Here is a 15,191-nt window from a genome sequence, read left to right as displayed (position 1 = left end):
TCTATGCCAAGAAAAGAGCGGAATGGCCTGAACCGTCTTTTATTAAATGAAACTCTCAGGACCATATCCTATGAAAGGTTTATGATAGAATCATCTGATGAATAAGTTCACTGTACCTTGTCGGTCCCATTTTCAAGTTCTCCTTTAACATATCCTTGAACCACATCAGTTACAGCGCCTATAATAGGTATAGAAAGCATCACCATTTTTCTCACTAAAATAATATTAAAGGTGCTACAGACATGACATTGTCGGTAACAACCCATGCAACCCATTAAAGCAAAGGAATCAATAAAAAAAATGCCCATTAAATATGGTTTTTGTAATAATCTGAAATAATGTAGAAAAGAAAAGTATTGAACATGTGACAAAAAAAGAGTTTCTAAATGGGAAGGAAACAAGCTGAAATCTATTTGCAGTTATAAAGCAAACCTGCCACTTATCTCAGCTGATTCAGTCACAATTGAGGGCCTATAAAAGGTGTCTCAATACCAAGGTGTTACACAAGAAGGCTCTCACAAGAACTTCGCAACTTTATTGTTGCAAAACATAATCTCAAAAATCTCAGACAAAGAGAAATGGTGACGCGTTGAGTACTTATTATAGGCGCTGTATCTTCCTCTTCCATCTCCAACTCCGTCCAAACATCTGTCCTCCACGACTTCTCTAAAGCTCTCCACGTCGAGTGTCAAAAATAGTTTATCTTACAAACTTTCAACAAGTGTATTTAGGAAAAGTTTTTCTTGTGAGGCATCTGAACCGTTGTCTGACCTGTCTGATGGCGAGCAGCAGCCTCCCGTAGGAGATGAGGATGACGATGAAGGGCAGCACGAGGCAGAAGACGAACAAGCAAACGATGTAAGAGATGTTGTTGGGCGTCTGCGTGCTCCAGTCCACAGAGCAGGTGGTCCCCGGACCCTCTGGCCCGTATTTGCTCCATCCCAGCAGAGGCGGAACCGTCCAGACGATAGAGTAGAGCCAGGCGAAACAGATCCCTCCAAGAGCCGGACGAAAGTTTCTGTTGTCGGCCAGAGTGGGCACCATCATGGTGCAGTAGCGTTCATAGGACAAGACAGCCAGGGAGATAAGCGAGACGATTCCTGAGGAACAAAACATGTTTCATTATTACCTCTGATAAGGAGCCGATTGTCTGATCATAAAATACATTTCAAAACGAATAGGAAATTTCTTATTGTTACTGATTAACATCTGGACCCACAGATCTTTTGAGGGATGCTTAAGCCCCCTGGAAGGCAGTGTAGGTAATTAAGTAAGTAAATTATATTTGTAGAGCGCTTTTCCAGACCAGGGTCACGAAGCGCTTAAACAATCAAAACAAAACTCAATAAAATATATACTTAAAAGATCAAGATAACACCAAGACCAACGCAGGAGTCTCATAAAATTAAGAAAAAGCTTGCACAAATAAAAAGGTCTTAAGATGTTTCTTGAAGGAGTCAGTAGATCCATCAAACACAGAGGGAGAGGAAGATTGTTCCAAAGCTTAGGAGCAACAGCCAGGAAGGATTTCTCTCCTCTGGTCCTGAACCGTGTGTGAGGAACCATCAGTAGATTCTGATCCACAGACCTCAGAGCCCGAGCTGGGGTGTAAGGCTGGATCAGATCAGTGATGTAAGGAGGAGCCTGACTATGAATAGATCTGAAAGTAAGGACCAGAATTTTAAAGTTGATCCTGAAAGAAACTGGAAGCCAGTGAGAGTTTAAAGGATCGGAGAAATGTGAGTTAATTTACTAGAGCGGGTCAGAATTCTTGCTGCAGAGTTCTGTATTAACTGCAGGTGAGACAGCTCCTTCTTGTTTAGACACGAAAACAAACTGTTACAATAGTCCAGACGAGAAGACACAAACGCGTGGATTATAAGCTCCAGATCATGTTGTGATCATGTCCTTGGTCGTGGCAGTATGTGGCCATCAGTGGCAATCAGTGGCTGTCTCTGGCTCCTGACCCTGCAGAATTTCAACTTCCGCCACAGAGTCTCCCTTTTCTTTAGACGTTTCTGCACTAAAATGGGTTTTGACTTAAAGTCTTCTTCTCTGCTTCACACCCCGTCGAGATTTAAGATTATAGGTTGATAAAGACAAAAGGTCAGAGTGACCCGACCTCTCTCGTCCAATCATTCTGTTGCATAACAGCGGCGCTGAGATCCTGCGTAAAACCTTAATTTCTACCGACATTTAGAAGGCAATCATAGATGTGTTATTTAAATGGCGGTGACTCAGATGGACATCACGTTGATTACAGTAGACACTGATGATGGTCTGCTGTGTGGAACACTGATTGTTTTAAATGCTTAGTAATTAAAAGTTTTTTTGTTTTTTTTTAAATGTCAAATTTAAATGAAACATTTAAGCCTTTGTATGTAGCAGATTTTTTCAATCTCTTTTCTTGGTAACATTCTTTTCTATTATTTATCAAAGTACATATTATTTAATATACAGCCTTTAGTGAGCTGTTCCTCAATTAAACCAAGAATAAATAATGAATTAATCCTGCCACGCCATTGGGGATTAAGCTGAATAAAATGAATTGATGCATTGATCAACTGTATAGACTTTTTATTTACACAGTGTTTAATGGAAACGAAATATTTGTTTTGATTTAATAACATATTTACCGTCGTTCCATCCTTCAAGTAATAGAAAAAAAATCTTGAAAATTTAATTGGATCAATTCAGATATTAATAATGGCGTTCTAGTAGAAGATATTGACGCCTGAGGGAAAACCGACAGACTTAATTAGTCTGTTTGTTTAATACAGATGCTGTGAGCTGAGGTATGTCGTCGACTCCTTTTTTAATTAGTCTGAAACACAAGTTGATCGGCGGGAAACAAAAACAAACCATGTTTTCTGCTGTCAGCTCAGTTATGAAAATGAGAAGAGAAATTCATATTCAAGAGTTCCGCCTGTTGTAAAGTTGTACGTTTTTTCTTTTTTCAAACTTGTACTTTGTGTTCCCGTACAACTGGAGGAGATTGAAGGAGGTCGACTGGACATGCTGAACACCTTCACCTCCCTCTCCATCAGCGAGCGACCGCCGTCTGAGGTGTGTTAAGGGGCCTCAACATTACAACATCAATCCTATAAGTCGTCCGGCACGTCCACGAGTCTGATAAGGATCGCTTCATTTCCTCAGAACGACCGGCTTGACCTCCTGCCAGCGCCGCACAGATGCCTCGAACCAGCTGCTTATCCAATAATCCATTGACGTGATCACAAAAGGAAAACCCTCAGGGAGCAACTTGTTGTCCACTTCCTGAGAAAATAATTTTCTTTTGAAAAAGGAGTATTGCCTGGTTTTCATTAAAGGGTCCTCGCTCAATCACACTCTGGTGCTATTTGAATGGAATCTCTTAAAGGGGCTCAGGTGCTGGAGACACCTTTTCGGGGAAGCCAGAGGATGCCTGAGGAGGTCCAGAGGGCTCTGCATTCAATACGGGATTAAAATGAAATGAAGGCATCTGTGAAGGCAAAAACTCACCAGCCTGTGTTCGTGTCAGGAGTTAATAAAACGCCTCGGCGACCACGTCGTTCATCATGTAGTGCTTCGGGTGTATTGGCGGGAATATCTGGTGAACATACCTTAGAGGGAACGCCCGGGCGGAGTTGCTTCAACAGAGCACCTCGACAATTATGAATTATGATCCTAAGGCTGGATTCAAACCTACAGTCTTCTCGGTGTGAGGAGTGAATATTAATTATTATTAATTTTTAAATTGACTTCATAAATGTAGGTCATGTTGAATGTTCTCTAGGAGACTTCAACGTGTCCATTAGTGGCACTTGAGGTGCAAACAAAGTGTCTTTTGTGACAAAATGGTGACTTGATTCTCACCAGTTAAGGCCAGTAATGGTTTCTAATACATCCACAGATGATCACAAAGACCATCTTCATGTTCTCCATCCTACGATAACAGCCTGGAGCAAACATGTCTCATAACCCTGGAACTGTAAAGGGACATTTCTGTGACGATTTTTTCAAATTGCTATGCTGAACAGATGTATATATCCTGGCCTTATGTCAGCTAATCCTCCTGATCTAAATATCAGGCAGGCACATCAAACGGCCTCTCTGCTGGGTTCTCTTAGGTTTTATCCTCAAACCCTCAGAGGGAAGCTTCACTGAGTGGAAGCAATGGCGGGGGAAATGGAATTCTCCTTAGTGACTTCAGCAAAAAAGAGCTCATTCATGAGAAAGTGTCCTCGATTACCGCATCTCAAACTACAGCAGTTCTGTTCTCCGCAGCGTGAACTGAGTCCCATTAGTGAGGCTAGTGTGGATTTCACGCTCCTATCACTGTTTTGTATCTTACACAACTGTTACGCACAGAACACTGCAGTGAGACCAATTGCCGGAGTCTCTCGAGGGCTTTCTCTGTTTCTGTTGTCTCGTCAAATTAACTCAACCTGTCATGACCACAACTAGGGCTTTAGATTCAAAGCGGTTTGAATCGGTCCATAACTGGAGAGTGTTCTACAAGTGGATAAAGACTAATTGCTGACTTTGTCCTGCAGCAGCAGGTCAGTCTCCTCCACTTCAATCAATGCTGAGAGTCCTCCATTAGCACTTAGGGACTCCAACGAAATCTGCTCTTTTTTCATCTGCTTCCTATAAATGTGTGAACATTTCAATCAGTACACATGAAAAGAAAAACGATGATAAACAGATACAGTGCCAATGCATATTGTGTGCTTGTCTTAACATGTCTGTATAAATTTCATTGTGTTGTGTACTTTTAACAGGCAGAAACCTTGAGCAGAACCAGACTCGTTGTGAAGGGCCTGGTGGGGAGAGGACGGAGAAGGAAATGAGGGGACAAGATACACAAGAGTGTAGAGCAGTTAAAGTCCAGACAGGGTCAAGGAGAGGATCCTGGATCTGGTGGCGCTGTGAAGTCAGTCTAGATGTATTGTGAACGTCAAGGAGTTGCAGGTACATCTGTCACCCGCAACATTAAAGAACTAAAAGAGGTTCAATTAGACTTGTCAGGTTTTGAAAAAAAGAATGTCTTCAATAATAAACGGATTCTTTAAAAGATAAGGTCGGCTCAGTAGAAAAGTGGTTATTAGTCGTTCCTCCCAACCCGAACCCGCCTCCCTCCCACTCCTGCCCCTGAGGAACCTTCAAACAACAACCGGTTTGTTATGTCATCGCAAATGCATTTTCCTTGTTTGCAGATTTTAAAGATTTCTTCAAAGCTCTCTATGGAAATCTACTTCCTACCACAGGGGTTGATGGGGGAAGTCGAGTCACATGATGAAGGAGAGTCGCTTTGCCTACACTAGACAATCCTTGGCTGTGTGATTTGAAGTAAAGTTTACTGGGAAAAAAAAGTATGGTTTTCAGCGAGATTAACTACAGTGTCCAAAAGATATCTTCCTTGTGTTTGTAAACCAGCTGTCTAGACTGATTTCCAGGGAAATTACCATACACAACAACACAAGATGTGGTACTAAAAAAATGTGTAAAAAAGTGTGTAGACACACGACGGCCCAGTTAGGATTGTGTGAAACAATAATATCTATATTTTTTTTAAATAATAATAAATAATAATAATATTTTTTTTTTAATATAATAATATTTATATTCAATAGCACTGTATTGATATAAAAAAAGACAATTGGATTTTTTTCCTTTGAAATTTTAATTCATAGTTATTGCATGGTTTAAATTTAATTAAGTTTGTGTATAAGAGTTAATCATTCGATTTTTTAAATTTACAATTAACACAAACTATATTTACAGCGTTTATTCATCTGTGTGTTGCAATTAAACCTCTCACCACTAGTTGGCAACATTTAACAAAACCAGTAAAATGGCAGCGATGACCAATAAAGAAAGGATACACCAGGCTCCATCAGCTCTAAATACATGTCAAAATGTATAAATAAATGTATAAATGTATAAATAAATGTGTGGATTAATATCAAAATGTCAAAATAAATAAATGACTTCTGATTTAATTTTTGTCAACGAATGAAGCTGTTTTACGTATAAATACACATTTTGTCATTTATACATTTTGACATTTATTTATACATTTTGACATTTTGTTGTCCGTATGTAAATTAAGTGGCAGGTCATCAGTCTAAGGCAGTGATTGATTAAACATGCGGAACAAACGAAAGCAATTGATATCGATCTCAAAACTATCGCTTTGTGACCCTGGTCTGGAAAAGTGCTCTATAAATATAAATTACTTACTTACTCTTGCAGCAACTGGTGTTGTTCATGTGCATGAGACTGTTTTTTTTTTTTCAACAACCAAGACCCTGATATATATTGAGTCCATGAATCTCACAGTGATAGTACCAGTTAATGTGGCTTAACGTGATGCAGATATTTATTTATATCGAAATGAGCAATAATTAGAGACATTGTTATGAGTAATAATTTAACAATTAATAGGCAAATACAAGGCTAACTCTCTTTTTTATTTAGACATTGTGTAGCTTTCGCAGAGAGAGAGAGAGTGGCCCCACAGTGGCCTTAGACTGATGCTAGACCCGCCGACCTAATTTAATAGATGTATAAATAAATGTCAACATGTATAAATGACAAAATGTGTATTCATTTAAAACAGCTCCATTCTTTGAGAAAAATTAAATCAGAATCATTTATTTATTTTGACATTTTGATATTTATCCACACATTTATTTATACATTAATACATTTTGTTACATATTTATACATTTTGATATGTATTTATACATTTATTTATACATAAGTTATTTATCGTCCTTCATAGTGGACCAGCTTGTCGTCCTCCACAGAAATCTCGAATTAATGATTTTTCTTTACATCTGACTGCGACTCATGTGTATCTAATATGGCTGACGTTCTATGCTATCATAGTTTTTGTAAAATTAAATTCTTTAAAAGAAACAATATATAGTTGTTTCTACAGTATCGCTTTATAACGCAATATATTGTAGCGTCACACATGTATTGTGATACATATCGTATCGCCAGATTCTTGCCTATACACAGCCCTAGTAACAACGTAGGTTCTTACAAATGTACCAAGAAGGGTGTGATGGGGTGGGTCCTGCTTAAATGATACTTTAAATTTGGAAAAACAAAAACCTGATGATAAAAACCTCTGAAATTAAACACAAATTTGTTATATATATTATGACTTGATTAATCGTGATTCTTTGATTTCTATGTCTCGGTCACAGCATAGTAATTCTTGATATTATCAACCAAAGAGTACTTCCAAGTTACTTTTGAAGTACTTCAAAGTTCAAAACTAGAGCTGTGGACACTAATTAAGTTTAAAGAAAGCTTCAGATAACCCACAGTTAATTAGCTGCATTAACTTCATGGTAAAGGGATGGATTGGGTTTTACGTGCCAGACGACTTTAAACCTGTCTTTAATCTGCAACCTGGAAGACAATTGGTTTGAGGGAGAGGGCTAAAAAGTCAACTCCACCCTTCTCAAATAGACAATAATGGTTGGACACATGGATAGCAACCCTAGTTCTTAAAAACCTAGATGTGCAACAGAAACAGCATTAAATCAAACTCTATCAAAATTGTATAACCACCTCCAATGAAAGCCCTAGGGAAGTTGGTGGCCTGAAGACGAGGGCACTAAACACCAAAACTAAAGTTTGGCTTCTGGATTTGTAGATGGGAGGTTTGCACAAATCAACAATGAAATGAGATGCAATGACCTTACTATCCTATATTGAATGGAAACCCATCAGATTCCAAGGAGAGCACAACAAGCTTTCAGTCATCCGATGCTTGTATCCTACCAATAATGCTAAATGAAGTAAAATACCTCTTCAATAACAGACTCGAATCTGAGGTCAACTTTCCAAGGATCTGCTCATGAGAGAGCTGCGGGAAAATGTGGATATGGAGTAATGAAAAACAATGAAAGTCAATTTTGTGACCATGTTTATTAGAAACATTATTGGAGGCACGTAATGATCTATAGTAAAAGGAGAAGCTCATTGAGAGATGTCAAGATCGGATGTCTCCAGCGACAACCAGCTTGTAACAGCTGACATCAAATTCAAGTTGAAAAGAAACTGTCAGGACTGACACCCAGGAAGATCGCTGGACTGAACACTTCAAAGAGAGCCTCACCCAATACACTCATTGGAGATATGATCTAAATTAAATTGGACAATTTGCATTCATTAATTATTAATAATTAATAATTATGAGGTGAGTAGTCTACATCTTCAAGACACTCTGTCGAGCTTTTTCTTTTCATTTTGTTACAAAACTAAAATGCAATGATGCATGAACCAAAAAGCGATACAGATTAAGACACTTAATTAGGATTACATTTTTATTTCATTAAACTGTATTTGAGATTCTGAAGAATACAGACTTTCAACATGTATTTAAAATGGTGAATATCAGTGATTCGCCTGGATAAACCCACGCAAACAAATTGACATCATTTTTACCTACAATGTGTCTATTTTGGTGTGACGTGAAGTTTGCTTTCTCTTGTAATTAATAAAATGAACCTTTTTTGTCCAAATTAAATTCTTTTGAGTATCATTTTGGGCACTGAACATGAACAATCCTGTAACTCTGAGTTTTTCTTTAACAGTAAAACCTCTTTAGTGATTCCCAATGACCTCACACAGGAAGGATATAAACAAGATGTTGCTGGTATTTTTCACCATGTTTGCTTTGACTCTGGTATTTAATTTATTTTAATATCGGTTAACAAAAGTATATTAAAAACTTAAATGTATGTTTAATACAGTTCCTGTTTTGATTAAACCATCCATCTTCTCGTTAGAAAATTAACCTATGGGCTGCTATCATTGTCATAAGATCAGCAGGTAGAGCAGGCGCACTGAAACATTTCAGCAGAGGAAAACTGACATTATAATAGAAGAGAGCTGGTGAGTCTTAACCCTTGTTTTATCTCAGGGTCAAGGTGACCCAAAGGCTCGAAAACAAATGTAACTGTTCTATCCTTTTGTGTTGCATTTGGGTCACGAAAGTTGAGGACGAACCGTTGACTTTCAGGCGATGTAGTTTCACGTTTATTTCAGACTTTTGTGAATTATTAAATCACTAAATTATTATTGCAGCTGTGAATTAACTCAATACAAATAAGTTAACATTTTCACAAGTACCTTTTTGTTTGTTTGTTTTTGTGAGAAACTTTTTATTTAATTTGAAGGAGGAAAAAAAACCCTATACCTACTTTTTACTAGATTGCAGAAAATTCTCCTGACATGTTGATTCCAGTCGATTCAATTCGTTTTCTGAACATTTATAGTCACCTGTGGAGCAATGAATACACATCATCTTATCATGACTGGTGGCTTTCAGGGAACATTCTGAACAGAGATTAGTTGACTTTTGAATTCAAAATGCAGCTTACTCCGTTTTTAAGAAGGATGATAAAGGATATACATAATAAAGACCAATTTATATGAAAGTATAACGAACCTAATGTACAGAGTTTTAAATATAAATAACATAAATGTAAATAAACTACTGGTATATAAGGTATCATAACAATATTAAAACATTGTGGATAACTCTCTATAATAAAAGTTTGCATCATTACAACATAACAATGTTATGTTTGAATAATTGGTTCATTTAATGTCTAGAAGGAAAATTGTTAACGACTTTAAATCCCGAGAAGGTGTTTGACAACTTCATTCAATTCCCATGATTTATCTTTTACTGGTTTCAAATGTGTCTTGTCTTTCTTGACTTTCTTTTTTTTGTCTGCGTCTTTCATCACAAAAAAAAAAGAAGAGTTCCAGAGCAAAGTACTGACCCAAGAAGGCGTTGATGAAACCGTACCACACACACCCGGTCCGTCCAAACAGCCATCGTCCCTGCGTACTGGCCGCGAAGCTGAAGGGGGTTCCACACACGCTGACCAGGAGGTCGCTGGCCGAAATACTGACCAGGAGCAGGTTCATGGGAGTCCTCAGAGCCCGGTACCGGCAGAAAAGAGTGACCACCAGGAAATTACTGAGTAGCCCAATGGTTCCGATGAAGCCCAGACACACGGAGACCACCAGGTGCCCGGTCGGGCTCAGCGTCGGCGGTGGAGGAGGAGGTTCGGAACCCGAAACTCCGCCGCCGTCTGCCTCCGTACAGAACCCGCAGCTGAGGTTGAAGGTCGGAACGATCATTCCGGGTCGAGCCGGGAAGTTTGGACCAGCCCGAAGTTTGCACCGCGGGACGGAACCATCCGGCTTTCCAGCGCCTCCGCCCGGGGATGGATGGAGGAAGACTCGCCTCCGAGCGTGGACTCCTCGGACTCGTGGATCCGCCCCTCCTGCGCTCAGGTCCGGAGAGGTGAACTCTTCACACGCATGTTGGGTCTGAGCTTTTATCACCCGCAGCTCCAGCCAGCAGCCCCCGGAGGAGCAGCGGCTCCCGGTGCGCGCATCCTCTCTCTCCAGCCGCGCTTGCGTAACAGACGTGAAGATGATCCTCCAGAGAGCCCACCCTGACCTGTTGGCTGACCCGGGACCCCCGCTCTCTGTCGTCACCCTCACCCCCGTCCCACCAAGTGAGAGCCAAAGAAAATCTATATAAAACATTAGTAAGTAAGTAAGTAAGTCATTTTTATTTATATAGTGCTTTTCCAGACCAGGGTCACAAGGCGCTTAAACAATCAAAACAATATTCAATAAAGTATATACTTTAAAGGTCAAGATAAAACTCATAACACAACAGGAGTTCCAGAAAAATCAAGGAAAAGCCTGAACAAATAAAAACGTATTATTTGTATGGTTTAGTAACGTTTACATCTGACCTGCAAAAAACATTTCCAAGCTTCAGCAAAATCCCTCATAATGTTCAATAAAGTTAATAAAATGTTAGTTTTTCGCAAGTAAGTAAGTAAGAATGTAAGTAAGTAAGAATGTAAGTAAGTAAGAATGTAAGTAAGTAAGAATGTAAGTAAGTAAGTAAGTAAGAAAGTAAGTAAGTAAGAATGTAAGTAAGTAAGTAAGAATGTAAGTAAGTAAGTAAGTAAGAAAGTAATTAAGAATGTAAGTAGGTAAGTAAGTAAGTAAGAAAGTAAGTAAGAATGTAAGTAAGTAAGAATGTAAGTAAGTAATTAAGTAAGAAAGTAATTAAGAATGTAAGTAGGTAAGTAAGAAAGTAAGTAAGTAAGAATGTAAGTAAGTAAGTAAGTAAGAAAGTAAGTAAGTAAGAATGTAAGTAAGTAAGAATGTAAGTAAGTAAGAATGTAAGTAAGTAAGTAAGTAAGAAAGTAAGTAAGTAAGAATGTAAGTAAGTAAGAATGTAAGTAAGTAAGAATGTAAGTAAGTAAGAATGTAAGTAAGTAAGTAAGTAAGAAAGTAAGTAAGTAAGAATGTAAGTAAGTAAGAATGTAAGTAAGTAAGTAAGTAAGAAAGTAAGTAAGTAAGAATGTAAGTAAGTAAGAATGTAAGTAAGTAAGAATGTAAGTAAGTAAGTAAGTAAGAAAGTAAGTAAGTAAGAATGTAAGTAAGTAAGAATGTAAGTAAGTAAGAATGTAAGTAAGTAAGAATGTAAGTAAGTAAGTAAGTAAGAAAGTAAGTAAGTAAGAATGTAAGTAAGTAAGAATGTAAGTAAGTAAGAATGTAAGTAAGAATGTAAGTAAGTAAGTAAGTAAGAAAGTAAGTAAGAAAGAATGTAAGTAAGTAAGTAAGTAAGAAAGTAAGTAAGTAAGAATGTAAGTAAGTAAGTAAATAAGAAAGTAAGTAAGTAAGAATGTAAGGTAGTAAGTAAGTAAGAATGTAAGTAAGTAAGTAAGTAAGAATGTAAGTAAGTAAGAATGTAAGTAAGTAAGAATGTAAGTAAGTAAGAATGTAAGTAAGTAAGTAAGTAAGAAAGTAAGTAAGTAAGAATGTAAGTAAGTAAGTAAGAATGTAAGTAAGTAAGTAAGTAAGAAAGTAATTAAGAATGTAAGTAGGTAAGTAAGTAAGTAAGAAAGTAAGTAAGAATGTAAGTAAGTAAGAATGTAAGTAAGTAATTAAGTAAGAAAGTAATTAAGAATGTAAGTAGGTAATTAAGTACGTAAGTAAGTAAGTAAGAAAGTAAGTAAGAATGTAATAAATATGACCTTGAACTGCAACTACTACAGTTAGAAACTAATTCAACTTTACAACTTCTTTTTAAATATATTATAAATGCGCTATATTTTTAACACTTCACACTTTTGAAGTCAACAATGATTACTACTTATAAAGATTATAATTAAAAATAATTGTGCTATTTAAAAGCCAAGTTATCTTAATTTGTGTAGAATCTCAGTCAAAATGACAAAGTAGACATTATTGAAGACAAAATATATTTTAACTCAAATAGTTGTGAATTATAGTTAATATCTGCTCTTTAATAGATTATTTGATATACAAAACCAGGTCACACGATGATAAATTGCAGAATTCAAGATCTAAATGTGTCCAAATATGTTCATCTGTTACTTCTTCAGATAAAAATGTGGTTAACTAAGTAAGTAAGACAGCAAAGCAGTTGTAAAGCGCCTTTCACATACTAAGTAATAGCAAATATATTCTGATCATCAACAGAATGACGCAATGACCATTTTTTTCCAGTAATGACATATTTAATAGTTTGTTCGACGCCAAACAGTAGACAGACATCTTTCTTTCCATTTCTCTGTTTTTAGAGATGCATCTTTTTGTATTTTATCCTTTTTCCGACATTTAAATATTTGGTCAACATCAAGATGTTTTGCTCACTATCTTCTTAAAACTTAGAAATAGTGAGTCCTTGAAGTCAACACTCAGCTGTAGTGGTGGTTGATAAACTAAAAACTAAAAACTTGCCGGTCCAATTCCAGTTCAGGATTCGATCGTGCCCCTAAATAAAACCCAGAGCCACCCTGATGGTGAGCCGGCTCGCTGCATCACAGCCTACTCCCATCAGTGTGTGAATGTGTGTGTGAATGAGTGACTTTATGTCATGCGCTTTGAGTGAGACACAATTTACTATTTAATTAGTTTTATTTTCAGAGTTTTCAAAATGAATGAGTCACATTTAAATATTCATTGAGTGACACAGAAGTCATGTGTACGCAGCAGCAGCTAGAAGCCATACAAGTGAATGAGGAAAACCTGAATATATTTTTACTTTCAATCCAGATGAAAATGGTTTTCTGACCATGTCCAGGAGAGATGGACAGATGAGGGGGTATCTGTGGATCTTGTTCATAAGTGAGGGGAGGATGAAGCATGAGATTGATCGACGAGTTTTTGGTTGGGTTTGTGAGAGGTTAAATGGTGCCACAATTCTTCTACCTTTAAATTTGAGTATCTGTATGAACCAAGTAGAAACTGTGAAAACTAATATAATATAATCATCACTCATTTAAACAGTTACTCATGTTCAACCTTGTTTCTCAAATCAAATAACATTAAGTAGATTATTCAACATTACGAAGGTGAATCTCTTTCTTTTTGAAAATGTCACTGAAACATTTTGTTTTGCAAAAAAGAGAAATATTTGATGCGTGGTATTCAAACATTTCATTAAAAAAGTAATGTGTAAACTTTCTTCACTTCTTTCGTCCAGATTTTTCTAGAAATTTTCTTCCACAACTGTTGTGTCGTGTGGATTAATAATTTCTCCTGAAACGAGTCCTTAGCCAGAAGCTAGTAATGCTAACGTGCTAGAATGGGGATCTGAAAGTGTAAGAAGAGATAAACAACATGACAAAACATAGCCTGTTGTGAGGTTTATAGACGTGAAATGTCATGATCAGCCCTGCAGAAAGATTCCAGACAAGACATGAGATTATAAAATCGATTCGAGTCATTCTGCTCTTTCTTTAAAATCCAAATAAGCGTTTCATTTTGTGATCATTGGTTCCAAGCGCGATGATGAAGATGGACAGAGTGGGTCAATGATTAGCTCCTAGCTTGACACCGGTGTTCAGGGAGCAGAATTAACTAGCAACGGCATCACGATCAATGGCACCACCTGGTTCCCAGCTTCTCTTCTTATCTTGCACTTGGTGCGAAGCTATTTTTCCTGCAGCAGCACATGGTGAAGCGTCTCTGTGGAGTTCTCGTGGCCAAACGGTCGCTTGCCAAGTATGTCAGGAACCAAATTCCAGAAGATGGTTTATCTCTAGCTATTCCTCACGGGTCGAGCATAATCACGATAGGAAACGTGATCTAATATAAGAGATAATTTATCAAAAATCTGGCAAAGAATGATCTCGATTGAGGTAAAAATGGAAACGAGTTCATCGATATGATGTTTATAATGGGCCTACAACCCTGTTATCACATCAGGGTCCCGGCACACAGTGCTACCTTAATAAATAATATCTTTACTAATGTTATTGACGCAACAAGAGGTCTCCTTATAAATGATATAAGTGACTACCTACCAAGCTTTGCTATCTATGACTGGAAATGCACTGTGTGAAAGGCTCACTATAAAAATAATTACGTTAGAGTTAGAAGATGGATTGAATTCACTGAATAATGAACTGCTGAGGCAGAACGGGAATAATATCTACAATGATACGGATTTGAACGATGCATATGATTATTTTCTGCAAACTTTTACAACACTGTATGACAAACACTGCCCCATGTAAATAAAACACACAAATCAGAAAAAAGGAACTGAAACCATGGCTTACAATAACATCAATAAATGCCTGTAGGAAAAAAAACACTCTGTACAGACAGTTCATTAAATCTAGGACGTTCCAGTCAGAGATTAGATACAAAGGTACAAAAACAAACAAAAACATGAATCACACTAAAACCTCCACTGATGTTAATGACCTGGATATAATATTAAAAAGGTCTTACCTGCTATCATTTACATTTTCAATCTTTCATTCCAAACTGGGACATTCCCCACCAAAATAAAAGTGGCCAAAGTAATTCCACTGTTCAGAAATTAAGATGTACATGAATTTACAAATTACAGACCAATCTCAATACTGCCACAAACGTCAAAAAAACTGGAGAAGCTATTTGACAATAGGTAGATGATTTAATCAATGAATACAAATTACTTTATTAAATTATGGATTCAGAATGAATCACTCGACTGCCTGAGCTCTAACTGAATCTGTGGAAATTATAATTAATCTAATCAACCAAAAACTTCACTCAATAGGAATTTTCATAGACTTGAAAAAAGCATTTGATACCATTAATCATGATATTTTAATAGCTAA

General features: G+C 37.1%; 1 protein-coding gene across 1 annotated transcript in view; it reads right to left on the bottom strand.

Moving 5' to 3' along the window:
- Nucleotides 1–10,327, bottom strand: part of tmtopsb (teleost multiple tissue opsin b) — a 43,376-nt gene extending 33,049 nt beyond the window's left edge. Inside the window, exons 1-2 of the mRNA XM_087789460.1 lie at nucleotides 9,798–10,327; nucleotides 772–1,100 (exon numbers count right to left, since the gene is read on the bottom strand). Of these exons, the coding sequence (XP_087645586.1) occupies nucleotides 772–1,100; nucleotides 9,798–10,161 (693 nt within the window). The 5' untranslated portion in view covers nucleotides 10,162–10,327. The remainder of the gene's footprint in view (nucleotides 1–771; nucleotides 1,101–9,797) is intronic.
- Between the last annotated feature and the right edge of the window lie 4,864 nt (nucleotides 10,328–15,191).

Source organism: Callionymus lyra, chromosome 4, assembly GCF_982586985.1.
Source record: "Callionymus lyra chromosome 4, fCalLyr1.hap1.1, whole genome shotgun sequence".
NCBI classification, from domain to species: Eukaryota; Metazoa; Chordata; class Actinopteri; order Syngnathiformes; family Callionymidae; genus Callionymus; species Callionymus lyra.
The sequence above is the reverse complement of the archived record's forward strand: the minus strand, read 5'-3'. Positions and strand labels throughout refer to the sequence as shown.